The sequence below is a fragment of the Podarcis cretensis genome (assembly GCF_951804945.1).
Source record: "Podarcis cretensis genome assembly, chromosome: 10".
NCBI lineage: Eukaryota > Metazoa > Chordata > Lepidosauria > Squamata > Lacertidae > Podarcis > Podarcis cretensis.
This window is the reverse complement of record NC_137179.1, coordinates 70,287,897-70,308,820: the sequence shown is the minus strand read 5'-3', so window position 1 is coordinate 70,308,820 and position 20,924 is coordinate 70,287,897. Positions and strand designations below refer to the sequence as shown.

Below are 20,924 nucleotides of genomic sequence, written 5' to 3'. Positions count from 1 at the left end.
GCCAATAAAGCGAGACGAGCGCCGCAACCCCAGAGTCGGTCACGACTGGACCTAATGTTCAGGGGTTCCTTTACTTTTACCTTTTTATGCTGATAACAAAGGACTAAAAATGACCTGCTCTTTTCTCTTGTGTTCCTAGTCTTCCTGTGGTATGGAGTTGGTGAGCAGTGAACAACCTGTTGTTATGAGAGACGACAACAAACGAAGAAGGAGAAGGATGAAGCCACACTCTACAGCAAGCAACTTGTCTTCAACTGAATTGATATCCATTGAGTTCATTCTCCCTACAGGCAACATGCTAATAGATATAGCCAGCAACTGTACAGTAGAGCAGATGAAAGCACAAGTTTGGATGCGAGCAATAGAGAGGAACCAGACCTCGGATTTCTACCATAAATTCACTCCAGATCAGTTTGTTCTTCAGTACCAAAAGAAGGGACAGTGGTATGAAATTTATGACAAACATCAAATAATACAGACACTTGACTGTATATTGTATTGGAAAGTGCTACAGAAGAAAGTGGGCAAAATTCATGTGATCCAAAAGCAGAAGCCCGCAGAGGACGTTCAGAAGTTTCAAAAGCAACTCAATTATTTGATTGGCTATGATGTTACTGATGTCAGTAATGTTCATGATGACGAGCTGGAATTTGCTCGACGCAGGTTAGTCACTCCACGGACAATTGAAGTAACCTGCAGAGATCCAAAATTGTATTCAATGCACCCTTGGATTACATCCAAACCACTTCCAGACTACTTGCTTAGTAAAATTGTCAATAATAATATTTTAATAAATATACACAGAGGAACAACTAGCCAAAAGATTAAAGTACCTATCGATGACAGTCCAGATCTCATCCTTCAGAGTTTTTTCACCAAAATGGCAAAGAAAAAATCTTTGATGAATATTCCTGAAGATTACAGCGAGCTGAACTTTGTTCTGAGGGTGAGTGGCAGGGATGAGTATATTGTAGGAGACACACCTCTCAAAAACTTCCACTGGATAAGGCAGTGTCTCAAGAACGAGGATGAAATTCACCTGGTCCTGGATGAGCCACCTGACCCAAACCAGGATGAGGTGCAAAAAGAGGAGTGGCCCTTAGTGGACGACTGCACTGGAGTGTCAGGATACCATGAACAGCTGACAATCGATGGCAAGGATCACGAGAGAGTATTCACTATATCATTGTGGGATTGCAACAGGAAGTTCAGGGTCAAAATAATTGGCATTGATATCCCTGTGCTTCCAAGAAACACAGACCTTACTGTATTTGTTGAGGCTAATATTCAACATGGCCAGCAGCTCCTTTCACAGAAAAGAACTACAGCTAAACCATTTACTGAAGAAGTCCTGTGGAATACTTGGCTTGAGTTTGATATTAAGATTAAAGACTTGCCCAAAGGGGCACTTCTGACCCTGCAGGTATATTGTGGCAAAGCACCAGCTTCATCTGCAAAGGCTAACCTCCATTTGCATGATTCCCCAAGTTCTGACGCTAAATGCAAAACCCAGCTTCTCTATTATGTAAACATTTTGTTGATAGACCACCGGTCCCTGCTCCGGACTGGTGACTACGTGCTTCATATGTGGAAATTTCCTGGCAAAGGGGAGGAGCAGGGAAGTATAAATGCTGATAAGCTTACTTCAGCCACAAATCCAGATAAAGACAATTCCATGGCTGTCTCCATTGTCCTGGACAAATACTGCCACCCCATAGCCTTGCCCAAGCACAAGATAGCATCGGATCCACAAGCGGACAGGGCCAGAGCTGAAATGCCCAACCAACTGCGCAAACAGCTTGAAGAGATCATAGCCACTGACCTGCTTAATCCACTTACCCCTGAAGACAAAGAGTTACTGTGGCATTTCCGATATGAAAGTATAAAGCACCCAAAGGCATACCCTAAGCTGCTTAGCTCTGTGAAATGGGGACAGCAAGAAATAGTAGCTGAAACATACCAATTATTATCCAAGAGAGATGCTTGGGACCAAAGCACCTTAGATGTTGGATTGACAATGCAACTTCTAGACTGCAACTTTTCCGATGAAAACGTGAGAGCGATGGCGGTGCAAAAACTGGAGGGTTTAGAAGATGATGATGTTCTTCATTATCTCTTGCAGCTAGTTCAGGTATGATGGATATTCATTCCATTTTTTCTTTTCTTTTTAAGGGAACATGAAAAGCTTTGGGCAGCATGATGGGCATACATCTGTTGCCTGGTGCATCTGAATGTGTGAACTGATCAGATTGCCTTTCAGGTCGCACTCAGCTGGAATGAGGAATCTTTTTCAGCTTGAGATGGACATTCTGTTCTGAACAACCTTACAGGGGGGACATGCCAATGGTGGGTGGGGCCAGAAGCAAAAGTGGGTGGAGCAGTTAATGTAAATTTCACCTTTATACAGGCTAATTTCCACACACACTCACACCCCTCTCTCTGTCCTCAGTCCCGGCAAGCAAGAAGCATTATCAGGGTTCAGTGACACATTTCATCCAGGCAAAAATGCTCAGGTTGACTCCTGGACTTGAGGTTCTCCAGTACTAAGTGATATGACTTATCTCATGTCTGTTGTGTCCATTCAGAAGTGCAAGTTTCCAATTGATTTTGCAGCCATCCATTGCTCAGCATAAATGTATGAAGTAGTCAGTATATCCAAAGTTCTCTTTTTAGCGCAGAATCTTTGCCTGTGTAAGAGTAGTAGAACAGCATTCTAACCAACCAATGTGCTTTTGTATACCTTCATCCCCTATAGGATTCTTGTTTTGATGCTGGCTTTTCTTTGTATGTCAACCACCTTGGTATATCTTCTTGAAATGAAAGGAAGTATATCAGTTGTTTTAATAATTCCCAAGGGCATAATTTAAAGGGGGAAATGCTAGCTTGTGTTTAGGTCAAAGTAGCCTGCGTTGCGCTAAAAAATTACAATTCCTCTTGTCAGCTGACAAATGTACCCTTGGTGAAAATGCCCCAATGTGGTAAAATTGCATGTCACATCTTAAAATGAAATGTGTTTCAGAACACAGTAGCTTCTTGACTTGTCTCTGTGCACACGTTTGCAAGGTTCTTTTAACACAAGAACCCTGTGGAGAAAAGTAATTTTGTGTTATTTTATTATCCTCAAAAAGTAGTCACATGAATTTGTCTATTATCAGGGCTTTGGAGATTATGAATTTGATGGACCAAGTGGCTCTTTACTCTCCTATTATAAAAGGCAGAATGGTGAGAAGTGGCATTGCAGTGAGAAGTTGAATAATCCCTGCAATTGCTGATATCACGTGGTCTTGTAACTTTTATCGGCACATGAAGTTGCTCGAGCATAAGAAAATGATGAAAATGCTTTTGAATTTGGTGAGAATTCTACTTTTGACATAATCCTGTCTAAGACCCCCCCTCCCCAATATTTCATTTAGGCTGCAATCCTAACCCCACTTACTGGGAGTAAAGCCTGTTGAATTCAGTAGGACCTCCAGAGTGGTGAACAACAGATCAAAATGCAGTAGGATAAAAACACATCCAAATTTACTAAACCAAGACAATAATCCATCAGTCAAAACAGCAGGATCGGGGAACTCATCAATTTCTCATCAATTGTGATAAAAAGGGAGAGTCAAGCCAGAAGAATATCATTATTTCTTTTTGATGGCGTTATAAGCTTGGTGGATCAGGGGAATGCTGTGGACATAGTGTATCTTGATTTCAATAAGGCTTTTGACAAAGTCCCCCATGATATTCTTGTGAGAAAGCTGGTTAAATGTGGGTTGAATGAGATAACTATTAGTTGGATTTGTAGCTAGTTGACTAACTGAACCCAAAGAGTACTCATTAATGCTTCCTCCTCATCCTGGAAAAAAGTGAAAAGGGGGGCACTGCACGGTTGTCCTGGGCCTGTTGTTGTTCAGCGTCTTTAGAAACGACTTGAATGAATGAATTGAGGAGATGCTAATTAAATTTGCAGATGACACCAAACTGGGAAGGGGTAGCTAATGCTGCAGAAGACAGAATTGGAATTCAGTATGACCTTAACAGAGACTTGGACCTAAACTAACAAAATGAAATTCAATAGGGACAAATGTAAGGTTCTGCACTTAGGCAGAATATAAGGTGTGTGACACCCGGCTTACTAGTAGTACAGTGGTACCTCTAGATGCGAACAGGATCCGTTCCGGAGCCCCGTTCGCATCTAGAAGCAAACGTAACTAGCGACAGCACATCTGCGCTCGCACCGCTTTTCCCTGATTCTGCGCATGTGCGCGACGTCATTTTGAGCATCTGCGCATGCCCAAGCGGCAAACCCGGAAGTAACGCGTTCTGTTACTTCCAGATTGCCGCGGAGCTCAACTCGAACACGCTCATCCCAAAGCACATTCAACCCGAGGTATGACTGAATATGTGAAAAGGATCTAGGGGTCTCAGTGGATCACAAGCTTAACATGAGTCAACAGTGTGATGCAGCAGCAAGTAAAAGCCAGTGCTATTCTAGGTAGCATCAACAGAGGTACTGTATAGTGTCTAGATCAAGGGAAGTAATAGTACCACTTTATTTTGCCTTAGTCAGACCACACATGGAATACTGTGGTGCCACAATTTAAGAAAGATGTTGACAAGCAGGAACGTGTGCAGAGGAGGGCAACTAAGATGATCAAGGATCTAGAAACCAAGCCTTATGAAGAATGTTTGAGGAAGTTGGGTATGTTTAGCTTGGAAAAGAGACTACAGTGGTGCCTCGCAAGACGAAAAGAATCCGTTCCGCGAGTCTCTTCGTCTTGCGGTTTTTTCGTCTTGCGAAGCAAGCCCATTAGCGGCTTAGCGGATTAGCGCTATTAGCGGCTTAGCGATCAGCTGATAAGCGGCTTAGCGGATCAGCTGATAAGCGGCTTAGCGGATCAGCTGTTAAGCGGCTTAGCGGATCAGCTGATAAGCGGCTTAGCGGATCAGCTGTTAAGCGGCTTAGCGGATCAGCTGATAAGCGGCTTACCGGCTTAGAAAAAAGGGGGGGGGGGAACCTGCAGGAACTCGCAAGACATTTTCGTCTTGCGAAGCAAGCCCATAGGAAATTCGTTTTGCGAAGCACCTCCAAAACGGAAAACCCTTTTGTCTAGCGAGTTTTCCGTCTTGCGAGGCATTCGTCTTGCGGGGCACCACTGTAAAAGGAGATATGACAGCCAACTATGATTATCTGAAGGGCTGTCACATGGAAGATGGAGCAAGCTTGTTTTCTCCTGCTATCGAACCAATAGCTTCAAGTCACAAGAAAGGAGATTCCGACTAAATGTCAGGAAGAACTTTCTGACAGTAAGAGCTATTTGACTGTGGAACGAACTCCCTCAGGAGGTTGTGGACTGGCCTGCCTTGGAGGTTTTTAAGCAGAGGTTGGATGGCCATCTGTCATGGATACTTTAGCTGAGATTTCTGCATTGCAGGAGCTTGGACTAGGTGACCCTAGGGGACCCTTCCAGCTCTACAATTCTATGATTCACTCCCCCCACAGCTCATGGGACAAATTTGACAGGGGGTGGAGCTGCCCACCTGTCAATCACCTGAAGACACATTGACACCAGGTGATTTTTTTTTTATTTTTGCCTGCCCCTTTCAAAGCACTGCCTTGCCCTGTGCTTTGTCAACCAGCTGACTGGTGGTGCCTGCAAACTTGCTTTTATCTATCTCACAGTTCAGGTGTAGGGCAGCTTGGCTGAAAGCAACTAAAACATCATTATTTGCTCTGGCATTTCCAGGATGTTAGTTGTTGACAAGGTACTAAGCTGTAGCTTTGCTAGAGCTTTAAGAAGTGGTCGTTTTACTTTCATATTTTTATCTGCTCTTGTTCTGTCTTGCCACACTTAGTAAAGGGACGATGGATTCTGAGTCAAAATGGTCTGCATGTTTAACTTTCTGATTGTGTCTTTAAAAATTAAAGCATAATCAAACCCATAAACAAATTGTATGTGTGTGTATTCTATGCTGATGTGCACCCCACCCCTGGTTACGGTCACCTTAATAATCTTACATTGTATTTGACATTAATGGTATGTAGACCAACAAAACTGGAACTGGAAAGAAAAGATGTCTTTGTCTCACATACTGCACAGAAATTAAATGAAATCAATCTCCACTTACTTTTGTTATCTGTTTTTCAGGCTGTGAAATTTGAGCCTTATCATGACAGTGCATTAGCCCAATTTCTTCTAAAACGAGGCTTAAGGGTAAGTATTCTAAACTCCTTAAAGAAAATGAGATGTACAAATACCGCCAGAATTAAGACTTTTTAATTGAGGAAGATAATCTCATCTTTTAATACGTTCTCTTCCTCCCACTCAATAGAACAAAAGAATAGGACACTTTTTGTTTTGGTTTTTGAGAAGCGAGATTGCACAGTCCATGCACTATCAGCAAAGGTTTGCTGTGATCCTGGAAGCTTATCTGAGAGGCTGTGGGAGAGCCATGCTGCAAGACTTCATGAAGCAGGTTCAAGTAACCGAGCTGTTGCACAAAGTGACCATGGACATGAAGTCAGTTTCTGCGGAAAAGCACGACGTCACACCTCAAGGTACATGCAGATCTTATAAGCACAATCTCACCTGTATGTTAAGCTTTTTATTGTGTAATGCAGGGATAGGGAAGCTGTGGCCTTTTGATTTTTCCTGAACTACAAATCCCATCATCCTTTGCTATTTGACTAGGCGCTCGGGGGCTGATAGGAGGTAGAGTCTCAACAAGTTCAGGAGAGCCACCGGCACTGTACCTCTGGTGTAATGAAAGGTAACTCGCAAAATTCTGTGGTGCCTTTGCATCCTTGGTAGGCAGTGCAAAATGGAAAGTTGCAAATGGTTCGCTTTTTGTTTTTATACGGCTTACGAAGACCATTTTCCCCCAACCAAGTGTTTCATTCATCTGCTATTTTCAGAACTTTCTATGGTCTGCTCTTTTTAAACCATTGCATTTTTACTGATGGTTTAGTGCTGCCATTCTAGTGTTGTGTGTGAAATGATGTTTTGAAATGATGTATGCTGTTTATTTGTATTTTGTTCTCTTGGGTGTTTCTTTTGTTGTCTTAACAGAAAAGCAGGATTAAGAGAATAATAATAGCAGCCCCCCCCCCATTTTGAGTAGCATCTTTGTTAGCATTTTCAATTCAGATGAGATGCTTTGGACAGGCCCCTGTAGCATGTAGCAGTTTATTTCCTAGGGTAAAATCTTCAACTTCAATCCTAAAAAAAGCTCAACAACTTTGGTTGGTTCCCACAGCCCTTCACTTCTGGCCCTCTTTGAAAAAAGTTTGGACACCACTGCCATAAACGGTAGTGGGGATCCTCCTGCCCATGGGCCTAAATTAGACCCCCCCCCAAACCACCCTATTTGTCCTATGTGGTCATTTTGGTCAAGCCATGATGACCAGTTGTGCTACTAATTTGGCTAAACCAAAAAAGAGGAAAAAGATGCAACTGCCTGCAAAACCCAGGCCTTGTATAGAGCTCTGTGTATTGCTTTGAAGTCCCGTCAACCAGCTGATTGTTGGGGCTTCAAAGCACCGCACACATCTCTATGCAAGCACTGATAATAAGTTGATAGTTGAAGTTTTCAAGAGCTCTGCACAGCAGGCTTGCACCCACTCTGTTTCATTTCAGACTGTATGGGACCAAGTTTGTTTCAGACTTTCATATTCTGCTTAATAATTTGCAATTCTAAACATTGTACATAAAGCAATCCACACAAAATCCTACAGTAAAACGATAAAAAATGATCATAAAATAGATGCTTAAAATGCCTTAAAATGCCTGCTGGAACAATAAAGTCTTAGTAATATGCCTGAAATTTAGCCTGCTTAATCTCAGTTGGGAGGGAGTTCTGCACAATGCACAGCTTTCAGTAGGTCACCTGATGTTATTGTGACATTAGGTGATTGATGGGTGAGTGGTCCTGCCCAGTAGTCAGTGTTGTCCCATGGAGAGATGAAGTTCTATCGCTTTAGCTGGATCTGATCCTCCAGCACTGCCGGAAAAGTTCTAATTAACCTTAAGATTGGAGGCAAACACATCTCCCATTGGTATAGACTTTTTTTATCCACTTCTGGTTAAGAGTGTGCTGTCTGAGTGTGCGTACCATGGGACTAGCAATCTCTTGTCCAAGTTGCTGTCCACTATCTCCTGACTAATGGTTTCTGACTGCAGACCCTTTTTTTTTTAATTGTCACTCTTCAGTAATCGCACAACTCAAACAGAAACTTGAGAAACTACAGGACAGCAAGTTTCCCGAATGCTTTAGAGTTCCGTATGACCCTGGTCTGAAAGCAGGAGCACTTGTGGTAAATATAAGCCTCTCAAATAATGAATCTGGGTGGTTGAGTTGTGAACAGGATTGGAGAAGAAAGTAGGGTCCCTGAGAAGCAAGAGGGGGAGGTATCAGCACGATCAGGTGAACCCTAGGATATGCAGACATACAAAACATTAAAAAAAAAAATCCCAAAGATGTAAATGAATGAATAAACTGCTTAGTGAGGACTGAGCATGCTCAGTTGTCTCCAGGAGTCATGGAATGTTGAGAGCCAGCTGGAAAATAAAACCGGGAGAGAGTAGAACAGGGATGCTAGTCCTTTTCGCAGTGCCCAAGGGCTACATTCAAAATTAGCTAACACTTTGAGGGCTGCATCTCTCTGTGGCACCCTTCCCCCAACACTTCCACTCTTCAGCAAGTTAATGGTAAGAGCAATTTCTCCATTAACTTGCATGGAGGCAAGAGGAAGGTTGCAGCCCTGAAAATGGGGGGGTGGGCATATCCCCCAACACAGACCTTGGGCTATGTGAAACACCCACCCCCCAATATAATTTTGGCAGATAATTTTAAAGACAGTTTTTTACATTTATGAACTTGGGGGCTATATCCATTATTTCAAAATGACTGTTAGATTTGTTAATCTTTGGACATCAGTTCTGGCTGTAGGAAATATATGAATGTGTATCTTTCAGATAGAAAAGTGTAAAGTAATGGCATCCAAGAAAAAACCGCTTTGGCTAGAATTCAAATGTGCAGATCCCACATCCTTATCCAATGAAACAATTGGCATCATCTTCAAACATGGAGATGACCTGCGACAGGACATGCTTATTTTACAGGTATTATCTGCATTATGTTGTGTTGTGAATTTGCAGGGGAGGAGGTAGGCCTGTACGCAAGATCCTTCTAACCACTGGATCCAGCAAGTAAGAGAACAAAGGAAAGGGGGCTCTGTGCGAGAAGACAAACTGATGGGCCCCCTCCTCCAGCTTGCAGTTAGTTACAAGACAAAGCCAGAGATTAGAGTTTGCATTGGTGTGACCTGGAAGTAAAGCAGCAAGCGGGGCAGAGAGTCAGAGCAACATTTGAGAGCAATGTTTGATTTCTGTTTGAATCCAAAGTTGCAGCTATGGGAGAAACAAGACCCTTTTGGGGTGTTAATGCTGTGAACCCCTTCATTGCAGGCTCAGGTTGTATAGATGTCATTTTTTGCTCATTTTTTTTTAACCACAGTTTAATGCCTTAAATCATTGTTACCAGACATTTGATACTGGGTACATAATAATTACAGGCATACCTCAAAGATATTGCGAGTTCGGTTCATGGGCATAGCCAGGATGTTTGTTGCCGAGGCAGGCTTTATGTTAGGAGGGGCAGAACCTCAGTTAGTTAAGTATTTTAATTGATTTTTATTGATTGGGGGGCAGCTAGCTACGCCCATGGTTTCGTTCCAGACCACCGCAATGAAGCGAATATCGCAATAAAGCAAGCCACACGATGTTCTTGGTTTCTCAGTGCATATAAAAGTTATGGTTACATGGTCTGTTAACCCCTTGGCTACAGGGGCAGGAGGGGGGTGGAAAACCCAACTCCAGTCCCAGCCAGCTCCACTCCTGGGGTCAGAAGAGGTACTGCAGCAGCTCCAAGAACAATGGGGAAAGAATCCTCGTTGCAACTGCAGGATAGCCCAAGTAGTACTGCTTTCAAGTTGCAGTGTTGAACCCCTTCTCTATGTTCGATGAGAATGCATATGGGGCTTCCTTATTCTGACTGGCTTGGAATAGTGTGGTTGCACCCAGCTTTTTGATTTCAATTTTAGGAGGAATGTCTCAGCCCTTCACACAAATCAATGTCTTATTTTGGAAAGAAGACAGTGAAATCAGGACAGATACCGGAGCAAAGATTTGTATACATTTCACATTTAGCTTTTTATTCTGATATCTTCTCCTTCTCCGTAGACTTGCCTCTTCTACAAAATGGATATGTCTTAAATCTTTTTTGTAACACTAGAACGGCTTCTTAATAGTTATGATTCAACAGTGCAAGCCTCTCGGACATTAGAACACCAGATTGATGGACTCGATGTAATGGTTAGAAAGGACTGACATAACCCGAGACCAGGAAGAAGGGAGGTTGGATAAAATTAGAGGGGAAAAGTTTATAAAAAAGAGAATTTCTTTCTACTTTTGGAATTAGTGTAATACTAATGAAATATCAGGGAATATGCTGGAAAGGAACCAATTGGCTTTAGTAGAAAGGTTTGAAGGTGTTATGTATAAATATGGTTTAAATTTTGAAATGTTATGGTCTTTAAGGTAAGATAAGGTTAAAGAAATCAATGGTAAATTGAATAACAGAATACTGTTAAGATAAATTGTTTAAATAAAAATTGAGAAATATGGGAAGAATTTGCTGAAATAATGAGTTGTTAGAATACAAAAAGGGAGGTGTAAGGAGGTCCAAGAAACAAGCAAATGAAAGGATGTAACTTGGATTTGTATTTTTCTTTTTTATTTATGTTTTTTCTTTTTTTATCTTTTGTTGTTTTTCTATCTTTTTTTCTTTTTTCATCCTTTTTTATACACTTATGTATTTTTGAAATTTTGAATAAATATTATTTTGAAAATAAATAAATAAACAGTGCAAGCCTAACCGCGTCTACTCGGAAACAAGTCAAGCTGGATTCAGTTAGGAATAGGATTGCAGCCCAAGTCATTGTTGTGTCTTTTGCTTTACCAGATACTTCGAATCATGGAGTCCATCTGGGAGGAAGAATCCTTGGATTTATGTCTGTTGCCATATGGGTGCATTTCTACAGGAAATAAAATAGGTAGAGCAATTAACAAGATCAAAACCCCACAGAACTATCTGGAATTGGGATTTTATTTTTATTTTTGTGTGGGGTTATGTTATAGGCCAGTCCTACTTGACTTCCCCTTCCACAAAGAGACCCTTAACCTCAGGGTTGTGGGTTCAAACCCCACGTTGGGCAAAATATTCCTGTATTGCAAGGGGTTGGACTAGATGACCCTCATGGTCCCTTCCAACTCCACAGTTCGATGAATACAATAGCAAGGTTCTATGAAAGGAGTATGCATGGAGGAGACTATGTTTAATGCTTTCTCTAGAGTAACTTTGCTGTCGACACTTGCCTTTGTGTAATATTTTTCCTCTGCTTCATATGTGCATCAAATTCATGTCCCTTGACCATCTTTGAAGTAAACTAGAGCAATGCTTCAGTGAGAGCAAGTTGTGTTTGATCTGTGTGTGTGTCAAACATATTCCTGCTCAAGTACCGTATTTTTTGCACCATAACACTCACTTTTTTCCTCCTAGAAGGTAAGGGGAAATGTCTGTGCGTGTTATGGAGCAAATGCTTACGGATGGCGGGGGGATCTGCTGCAGTCGTGAGCAGAGGATCCATGGTTCCCCTTCCTTCCCTCCTCCGTGGCTCGCTTTGAAACAGCAAAGCAGGAGAAGAGCCGCTGAGTGGGGGGGGGGGAGAGGGACAGAGAGCCTGCTTGCTTTAAAGGAGCAAAGCGGGAGAGGAGCCGCTTACATGAGTGTAAGCACCTCCTGTCCAGTTGGCTCCTTTAAAGCAAGCAGGCTCTCTGTCCCTCTCTTCTCCCCACTCAGCTGGCTAAATAGCAGCAAAGTTTTTCAGCCAGCCGGGGAGGAGGGAGAGAAGCAGAGCCCCCTCTTCTGCATTATTAACAGCATCCTTCTCCACCCACCCCACGCGTGTTCCTTGTCCCTTGAGTGCTTTTCCTCCCTCCCCACTTAAAACGTGGTTACAAAGCACGGATCCACATGGATCCTCAGGATCTTTGCTTTGGGCTACCCCAAACTCACCGTCAGATCACATGTCTGTGGCCACAGCATGAACTACAAAAATAATACACCCACTGTTTCGTTTAGAATATTTTTTTTCTCGTTTTCCTCCTCTAAAAACTATGTGCGTGTTATGGTCGGGTGCGTGTTATAGAGCGAAAAATACAGTACATTTTTTCAGCTATTGCTGTCATCTGTTTTGAAGTTGTTGTTTTCTCCCAACGCGGAAGTAGGCAATGACTCTCCTTCCTCCCATTCTATTTAAGCTACACTTGACAGAGTTCCAACTCTTTTTTTTGGGGGGGGGGGTTATCTTCCGACTGTCCCAAAATCAGCTGCATAAGGTCTTATGTTCTTACATGCAGATGAATTATTCTAATTTTACAGACATGCCTGGGTCTTGAACTTTTACTGATTGGATTTGCTTATTTTTTTATTTTTAAGAATCCCTGTTAATTACTTGAATAAAGTACAGTGGTGCCTCGCAAGACGAAAAGAATCCGTTCTGCGAGTCTCTTCGTCTAGCGGTTTTTCCGTCTTGCGAAGCAAGCCCATTGACGGTTTAGCGGATTAGCGCTATTAGCGGCTTAGCAGCTTTTAGCGGCTTAGCGGATAAGCGGCTTATCGGCTTAGAAAAAGGGGGGGAGGGGGAAAAACCCGCAGGAACTCGCAAGACATTTTCGTCTTGCGAAGCAAGCCCATAGGAAATTCGTTTTGCGAAGCGCCTCCAAAACGGATAACTCTTTCGTCTAGCGAGTTTTCCGTCTTGCGAGGCATTCGTCTTGCGGGGCACCAGTGTAATGGGGTTTTCTTAGAAGGAGGAAGTTAGATATTCTTGTGCCCAGAATGACTGTAGACTTGAACATAGCATTTGGTTCTGTGAACCCATTACATGGGGAGCCTGGGGGAAATCAGCAAAGGCTAAATCAGACCAAAATGTTGCATTTAACACCAACCTTTTTATTATGATTGCACAAACAATGTGGACACACATAACTGCTGTTGCCATTGCCATGACTGACAATCTGTAATATACTCTGCAAAACAATAAATTTTAAAAATTCAGGTTTGCCTTATTTTAAGAATCCTTGCAGGAGAAATAAAATATCTAGTATGAAAATACTAGCAGTTTCAATCCCGGCATTGATCAGGAATTCAAAGAAGAAGAAATTTCTTTTGATCAGTTTTGAATCTGGTTCAAATAGGTTTTGAAAGGTTTAGTCCGCTATTTTGATTCAGAAAGTTATCCTGTTGAATTCAAGCACAGGAAGAAACCTGCTCACTGATCTCAGAAACTATAATGCAAAACTTGGTTGCAATGTCTTAAGAGATGTCTAAGTGCATAGAGAACAGACAAACAGCATTCTGAAATAAATAGTAGAATATTAGCATGCCTTTAATTTTTATAGGAATTATTGAAATTGTAAAAGATGCCACGACAATAGCCAAAATCCAGCAAAGCACAGGTGGAAACACAGGAGCATTTAAGGATGAAGTATTAAACCAGTGGCTAAAAGATAAATGTGTAATTGAAGAAAAGGTGAGTTATTTCTTCTTTTCACTGGTTTAAAAGAATTAATTATTATGAGTAATTATTCTGAATTGTTGTATGTTGTTTTTAAAACTATTTTTAAATAGTTAAAGTAAAGGTAAAGGGACCCCTACCATTAGATCCAGTCGTGACCGACTCTGGGGTTGCGGCGCTCATCTCGCTTTATTGGCCGAGGGAGCCAGTGTACAGCTTCCGGGTCATGTGGCCAGCATGACTAAGCCGCTTCTGGCGAATCAGAGCAGCGCACGGAAACGCCGTTTACCTTCCCACTGGAGCGATACCTATTTGTCTACTTGCACTTTGACGTGCTTTCGAACTGCTAGGTTGGCAGGAGCAGGGACCGAGCAATGGGAGCTCACCCCGTTGCGGGGATTCAAACCGCCGACCTTCTGATCGGCAAGTCCTAGGCTCTGTGGTTTAACCCACAGCGCCACCTGCGTCCCATTCTTATAGTAGTAGAGTTGACACAATTCCATTCCTACCAGGAGCACTCAAAGAAACCTTTGGAAGATCCCAACACCACTTTTCAGTGAAATGCCAATTCTTGTGTCAAGCAGACTGTATATAGAGTGTTCTCTTTACAACCTCACTCTATAACTATGTATAAAATTATTGATACAAGAATTATTACATTTTAATACATTGTACTTTCTTCAGATAGGTGCCTTTAAATCTTTCCATTTGAGTCTGACTTGGGACTTGAGGAAAAGCTTCACATTTTCTTTCAGCTTGCTTTGATTACCTTCTCTGTCTTGCTTGTAAAATGCCCACAACAATAAGCATACAAAAATGTTAAGAGGTTGTATTCAACTCAGTTATACTCTGAGGAGGCCCACTGTAATAAATAGATCTTAGTTAGTCATGTCCACAGGTGGCGCTGTGGGTTAAACCACAGAGCCTAGGACTTGCTGATCAGAAGGTCGGTGGTTCAAATCCCCGTGACGGGGTGAGCTTCCATTGCTTGGTCCCAGCTCCTGCCGACCTAGCAGTTTGAAAGCACATCAAAGTGCAAGTAAATAAATAGGTACCGCTCCAGCGGGAAGGTAAACGGCGTTTCTGTGCGCTGCTCTGGTTCGCCAGAAGCGGCTTAGTCATGCTGGCCACATGACCAGGAAGCTGTACGCCGGCTCCCTCGGCCAATAAAGCGAGATGAGCGCCGCAACCCCAGAGTTGGCCACGACTGGACCTAATGGTCAGGGGTCCCTTTACCTTTACCTAGTCACGTCCATTAATTTCAACAAGCCTACTCTCCAAACAATTGCTGATATCGGATAAAGCCCATAGTATTTATTTGTTGGCCTTCATCTGTCTCGGGAGACAATGGAAGAAGGTGCCTTTGGGGATAAAGTCAAACTGTTGGAGAGGCTATAGATGCTGGTAGAGGAGAGACAGGTTTTGTTGCAGGTGGGGCAGCTGAAGGCATCTGGTTTTGCTTCAACAGCTGCACCAATTCTTTGAAAGCAAAGTTTTGCATAAGCTGGCATATGGTTGTGAAAAAAGGGCATCTTATTCTTTATAACAGTGAAATTTTGGCGCTAAAGTTGATCACGGAAACACACAAAGCTATCTTGCATTGAATCAGACCATTTAGCCACCTCGTTCAGCAATTGCTCTCCCGGACTTCAGAAAGGACTTCAGCAGCCCTACGTGGAGATGCTGAGGATTGAACCTGGAATCTTTTGCATGCAAATCATGCGCTCTGCCTGTGAGCTTTGGCCCTTCGTTACAGCTGCTTTCTTTAATTTATTAGTTTCAGGCAGCCGTGGATAGATTTGTGTACTCTTGTGCTGGTTACTGCGTGGCAACCTTTGTCCTTGGAATAGGAGACAGGCACAATGACAATATTATGATCACAGAGTCAGGTGAGTGTGTTTTGTTTATTGTTCACACCTGAGTGGCATTTATTTCAATGTAATTTGAATGCAAGCCTGCATTCCATTGCTACTATTAATGTAAGTGATCTTTATTGTCTACTGTTTACCATGACCTCAGAATTATTATTCTTACTTTTTAAAATGCTGCTACATGCCTTGGATTAGAGAAGAGGTTTGGTTTTGGTTAAAACCTGTGGGGAAGAACTGGTGACTGGAAGGTGGAATAAACTCTGGGAGAAAATGAAGTTGAAAGTACAATGTTTGTGTGAAGGCAATAGCAAGACCATCTATCATGCGCTCCTCGCCCTTAGCTTGGGGTTTGCTTCACAGCTCCCCTAACAGACAGACTTAGCAGCAAGCCAGTCTAAGCTTTCAGCCCTCAACAGTGGCAGAATTCAAGCTGTCTGTCTTTTTCCCTTTTAAAAATCCATCCTTTGTGTTGCTGAAACTGCAAACCTTTTAAAACAGTTAAACAGCTGCTCTGGGAAATGTGTGAATGAGGTATGCCGATGTTTTGCATCCTGGAGGTGCTCTCTCCATAACTGGCTCCCCTTTCCTGCCACATTCAAGCCAGCCCTCTCAAATCCTGCAGAAACATTTCCCACCCCCAGTCTAGAGCCTAATCCAGAGAATAATGTCTGTTTAGAAAGCTGCAGATCCAATATTGCACCACCACTTCTAGAATGTTATGTCTGTCTTCGTCTTTCATCCTCAGAAAGGAAAGAGACCTGCACATTTTCAGCCATTAGGTTGTAAGAAAAAACAATCTTTGACAAAGTTAAGAGAGCTATTTCCATGGAAAGGTAAGGTCAGTAGAGTTGGGTGGGGGAGAGGCTGAAGAGGGATAACAGTTTTAGAGTCATACAAGAAGCACTTTTTCAAACTATAGCCAGGTCAAAAAAGCATGCAAGATCGCAAACTAATTTGCACCTGCAATGAGGTCGTTTTAATGATCACTAAGCATCGTATTGATTTCTCCTTCCAAAGGTAATCTATTTCATATCGACTTCGGCCATATTCTTGGAAATTACAAGAGCTTCCTTGGAATTAATAAGGAAAGAGTTCCTTTTGTATTAACACCGGATTTTCTGTTCGTCATGGGAACCACTGGAAAGAAAATGAGTCCACGCTTTCAAAATTTTCAGGTATAAAAACAATAACCCATGAGTGGGAATGAACCTTCTAAGAGAAATGTGCAGTGCACCTTAGGTTTGAATGTTAGCTGTAACATGCTATCATCCAACATTGCAAAATAAGTTGACTGAGATCCCTACATTTGAATCTGAAGGAAGGGGAAGAAGATAGCAGAGGAAGGATTTTAGGGGGAGGGGCAACAAAATTATTTAGCGGCTGCATGCTTTTTCTATTCAGCAGTAGACCATAATATTCCTTGAGTTTTTAAAAAGACAACCCATCTATTCCCCTGTGGCAAGGCTAACTACCCTTTCCCACATACATTTTGTGTGGAGAGAAATGTTGTACAATCGATACTAGATTCTGGCTAGCAGTACTGTAGGGCTGTATCCTATGCCACATTTCTACACAGCCATATGCAAATCTAAATGTGTACAACAGAATAGCACGTACAGATGCATGTCCTTGTGTGTTGGGGTTGTCTTCAGATTCTCCCTGTTTATGCATGAGATATGTGAAGAGACTCCCTTATTTATATTGGAGCATTGGGACTCCGCCTACCAACTGAAGCTCTCGAGGAGGCTTGCAATATTTTAAAAATGCAATAAAATAGGCAATGGTGCACTAGTTACAAGAGTGGGATGAATATGAATATACAGATGCAAGAGGTTGCAGGAGCACAGATGTTAGAAACCTCTCTCCATATCCTCTGATGTTCCATCTGCCACTCTCTCTGCTAAGAATAGAACTTGGGTGATGGGTGGAGTCTTGAAAAAGCAGTATCTCCTCCATTTCTGCATCCTTTGACTTGGAAGCACTGACTGCTTCTGAAACTCTGGGTGCTTCCTTCCCTACTTCGTCAGTCACAATAGTTGACCCTCAAGTCATTAGCTGTAATCGTATGCACATGGGGATTCACATGCCAGCGGTTGACATGCTCTGCATTCCTAGCAGTCTGGAGTTCCATGGAAGTTTATTGGGGATTCCTCACAGGAAGCATCAGGAATGTTGGACAAGCTTCCTCGAAAAAGTCTTACATACTCTTGCTGATCTCCTTCAATCTGCAGTTGCAAATGGAGTGCTGATTGCATGCTCCACCGACCCACTCAGCTTCTTCAGGGCAATAGCGAAACCCAAAAAGTGTGGCTGGCATCCCATGTGAGCAGAATGTGCTCCTTCTAACATGCCTCTCGGTGCGCTGCAAAGCTCCAGGATTCCTTGCCAGATAAATCCCATGCAGAAAACGTTCCATGATGGACAGAAGTTAGGTCTGTGGTTTTCAAACCAACCCAGAGCAATGCATTTGCAGAAGCACAAAAACAATCATGACAAAATTAGGTGGATTGGACTTTGTGCATCCTTTCTGGATCCTCTGGATCTATGTAGACTCTGTTCTCCAAAGTATCACTAAACCCTAGGGCTGCTGTGTGAGAAGAATGGGTAGAGTCAGTAGGCGTAGCACCCATTGGAAGTGCCATTTCACACAGATGTTCATCACACATGTTTAGATAAGAGGACTGATTTTGGGTGCTATGTTTTCTGACTAACCACAAATTGCTTCATAGTATATAGTCATTTCAATGAGGTCTGTTTGTTTGTTTGTTTGTTTGTTTGTTTGCCTCTAAAGGATATCTGTGTGAGGGCTTACCTTGCTCTTCGGCATCACACAAACCTTCTCATCATCCTGTTTTCCATGATGCTGATGACTGGAATGCCTCAGCTGACTAGCAAAGAAGATATTGAGTACATCCGCGATGCACTGACGGTTGGCAAAAACGAAGAAGATGCTAAGAAGTATTTCCTAGACCAGATCGAGATTTGTAGGGATAAAGGGTGGACTGTGCAGTTCAATTGGTTTCTGCATCTTGTGCTTGGAATCAAACAAGGCGTGGAGAAACATTCTGCCTAATGGTGAACGGATGCACAAATAACTAGAAAGTAACCTGCTGTTACAATCGGTTCTTAGCCTTTTAGGCCACCCCAGTTCCAGGGACTTTCCCCTGCCTAAAATCTAACTCTCATTAAAAAAAAACAACAACTTTTGTCGAGGTGCTGATACTGCACCGTGGTTGATTTAACATACACAAAAGCCTTGTTGAAATGGCCTTCATGCTCCCCCTTATTTGCCACAGGTGTTTAATAACCTATTGTTAGAATTTAGATGGCACCACTGCTTTTGCTGATTGTTTTGTGTAGCTCCTGCAGCAGGATAGAAAGACCTTCTGAAAATACTGGACCATATGCAGAATAATTTTTAAAGTAATTTTTTCTCTTTCTCATTTAATTTTTAAGTAAACTGTAATTTAAAAATATTTTCTCTGAGTGAGATCAAATGTAGTGTGAGCAGGTGTCCACTTGTGAACTTGGGGTTTCCTTCCTCCTCTCCCACCTGAAGCCCCCCCCCACGCCACCTCCAGAATTTGGAGGACCTTCCAGATAAGATTTGGAGAGATGGAGGTGGACAAAGAGAAGCTGGAAGTCTTGCTCTCTGCTTTCATAATACTAGCAAAGCGACTCCATTGTTTTAAGGATAGGAAGTTGGAAGAGGAAGCCTCATAGCGGTGTCGTTCTAGGTCGAGAAATCCTCTCTGTTGCTGGGAGGAATATTACACACAAGAGGAATCATTCATCTGTCTGGAAACTGAAGTGCCACTGTCTGTGGATACCTCTGGTAGCTAATCACAGAGTGTTTCAGATAATCCCTTTGAAGAAAGAAGATGGAAGAGCAAATTGCAGGAGCCAATTTGCATTGGTGGGGGGACAGGGACTGTTAGGGTTGATAGGTAGTAAACAGCTGACCCTTCCTTAAGTTACTTGTAACCACAGCATGTGAAGTCTGTACCTATTATTACTCTATGTGTGGAAGGTTAAAATCTCTGTAACAGGGATTATTTTTCCAAGAGAAGCACTGCTTGGAAAGGAATTTTACCCATCTAAATTTCATTCTTGGCAGTGTTGGTTAGGTTTAAAGTTTTCAACCTTTCTTCTGAAGTCCCCCCCCCCCTTTTTTTAAAAGTGAGTGGTAGTTTTCATTGCCTGGTGCAGTGATATATTTATACTAATTAATAGTAAACGCAGTGAAATATTAACCTGTATTTAAAAGCTTTATAATGGTGGTACTAGAAGAAACACTGTCCAAGAGCCTCTCCTTCATTTACCAAATGTTTTGACAAGCCAAAAGCTTATTTATTTTTCTCAGTGCCAGGTGTTTTAGTTTTCAAATACATACCACTGCCACAATCCAGAACCACAATGGTCATACCCAGCTTAAAAAACAGGTTTTTTAAAATGGGTCATTCTCTTATATCTAGTACTGCACCACAATCAAAACAGAATATAAAGAGACTATATATTAAATACAACTACTAGGGGTGGTATTCAGAGTAGATACACTATAATTAATGAACTGAAGTTAGTTTTGTTCATTACTTTTAATGGGTCTAGTCTGAGTAAAAAGTAGTTGAACACTACCCCTAGGTGTGTTAAGATCTTCACTAGGAAGATGGTGAGAATTTTATAATTGATTCTAGAACTGTAAAATTACAAAAGCATTGCTAATAATACAGATGTTGTCTGAATTGTGTTTATATAGCCAAAGCAAAAATGGCTTGAAATTCTGGCTTCCATGTGTTATGTAACAGCAATTGGTATGTAACAGAGTGTGTATGTTAAATGTTAAAAAGCGTAATAGATTTGGCTTAATCTTTTTCTCATCTACATGAGTCACTTAACACGGTGACCCAAATTAACAAAGTAATGTGTTGTGACTCTTTATTAAGAAATTCTTTCTTTCCTTGTCCATTTAAATCGTTGTTTTATGTGCAGTGATTTCTTATACAGTATTAAGTAATTTTGGCTGAAATAGGAAAACATATTCTAACAAAGTTGCTTGTATATGTTTTAAAACTCGGTATGTGTACTGTAGGCTTACAGTTTTAAAAACTGTGTCCTAATTTTGAAATGATTTGCATATATGATTGATTAAACAATACTCATACACCTCTTTTTCTCTCATAAATTTATTTTAAAACTCTAACTATGAAAATATTTCATACTGATTAGGAAGAAGTGAGGTTTCTAGTTTGTCCTTGTAAATCAGGGATTTAAGGAGTGCCATTCTTGGTGATAATCCAAGATTATGCCTTTCTTTTTTTCATTGAATTTCAAATTCATAATTTCATATGTGGTGTTGTTGTTCTGTAAAGAGAATATGCATTTTCAGGGCATTTTCACACCCAGCAGAAAATGTACTTTTTGCATTT

The 20,924-nt window shown here is 41.8% G+C and overlaps 1 protein-coding gene across 3 annotated transcripts in view; it reads left to right on the top strand.

The window, feature by feature from the left end:
• Window positions 1-20,661, top strand: part of PIK3CG (phosphatidylinositol-4,5-bisphosphate 3-kinase catalytic subunit gamma) — a 36,220-nt gene extending 15,559 nt beyond the window's left edge. For all 3 annotated transcript variants that reach the window (XM_079993557.1, XM_079993556.1, XM_079993558.1), the window contains exons 2-11: window positions 140-2,131; window positions 6,138-6,203; window positions 6,322-6,547; window positions 8,199-8,302; window positions 8,964-9,110; window positions 11,011-11,101; window positions 13,512-13,642; window positions 15,405-15,516; window positions 16,516-16,673; window positions 18,290-20,661. In XM_079993557.1, coding sequence (XP_079849683.1) covers window positions 152-2,131; window positions 6,138-6,203; window positions 6,322-6,547; window positions 8,199-8,302; window positions 8,964-9,110; window positions 11,011-11,101; window positions 13,512-13,642; window positions 15,405-15,516; window positions 16,516-16,673; window positions 18,290-18,571 — 3,297 coding nt within the window. In that variant the 5' untranslated portion in view covers window positions 140-151 and the 3' untranslated portion in view covers window positions 18,572-20,661. The remainder of the gene's footprint in view (window positions 1-139; window positions 2,132-6,137; window positions 6,204-6,321; window positions 6,548-8,198; window positions 8,303-8,963; window positions 9,111-11,010; window positions 11,102-13,511; window positions 13,643-15,404; window positions 15,517-16,515; window positions 16,674-18,289) is intronic.
• The last annotated feature ends 263 nt before the right edge of the window (window positions 20,662-20,924 follow it).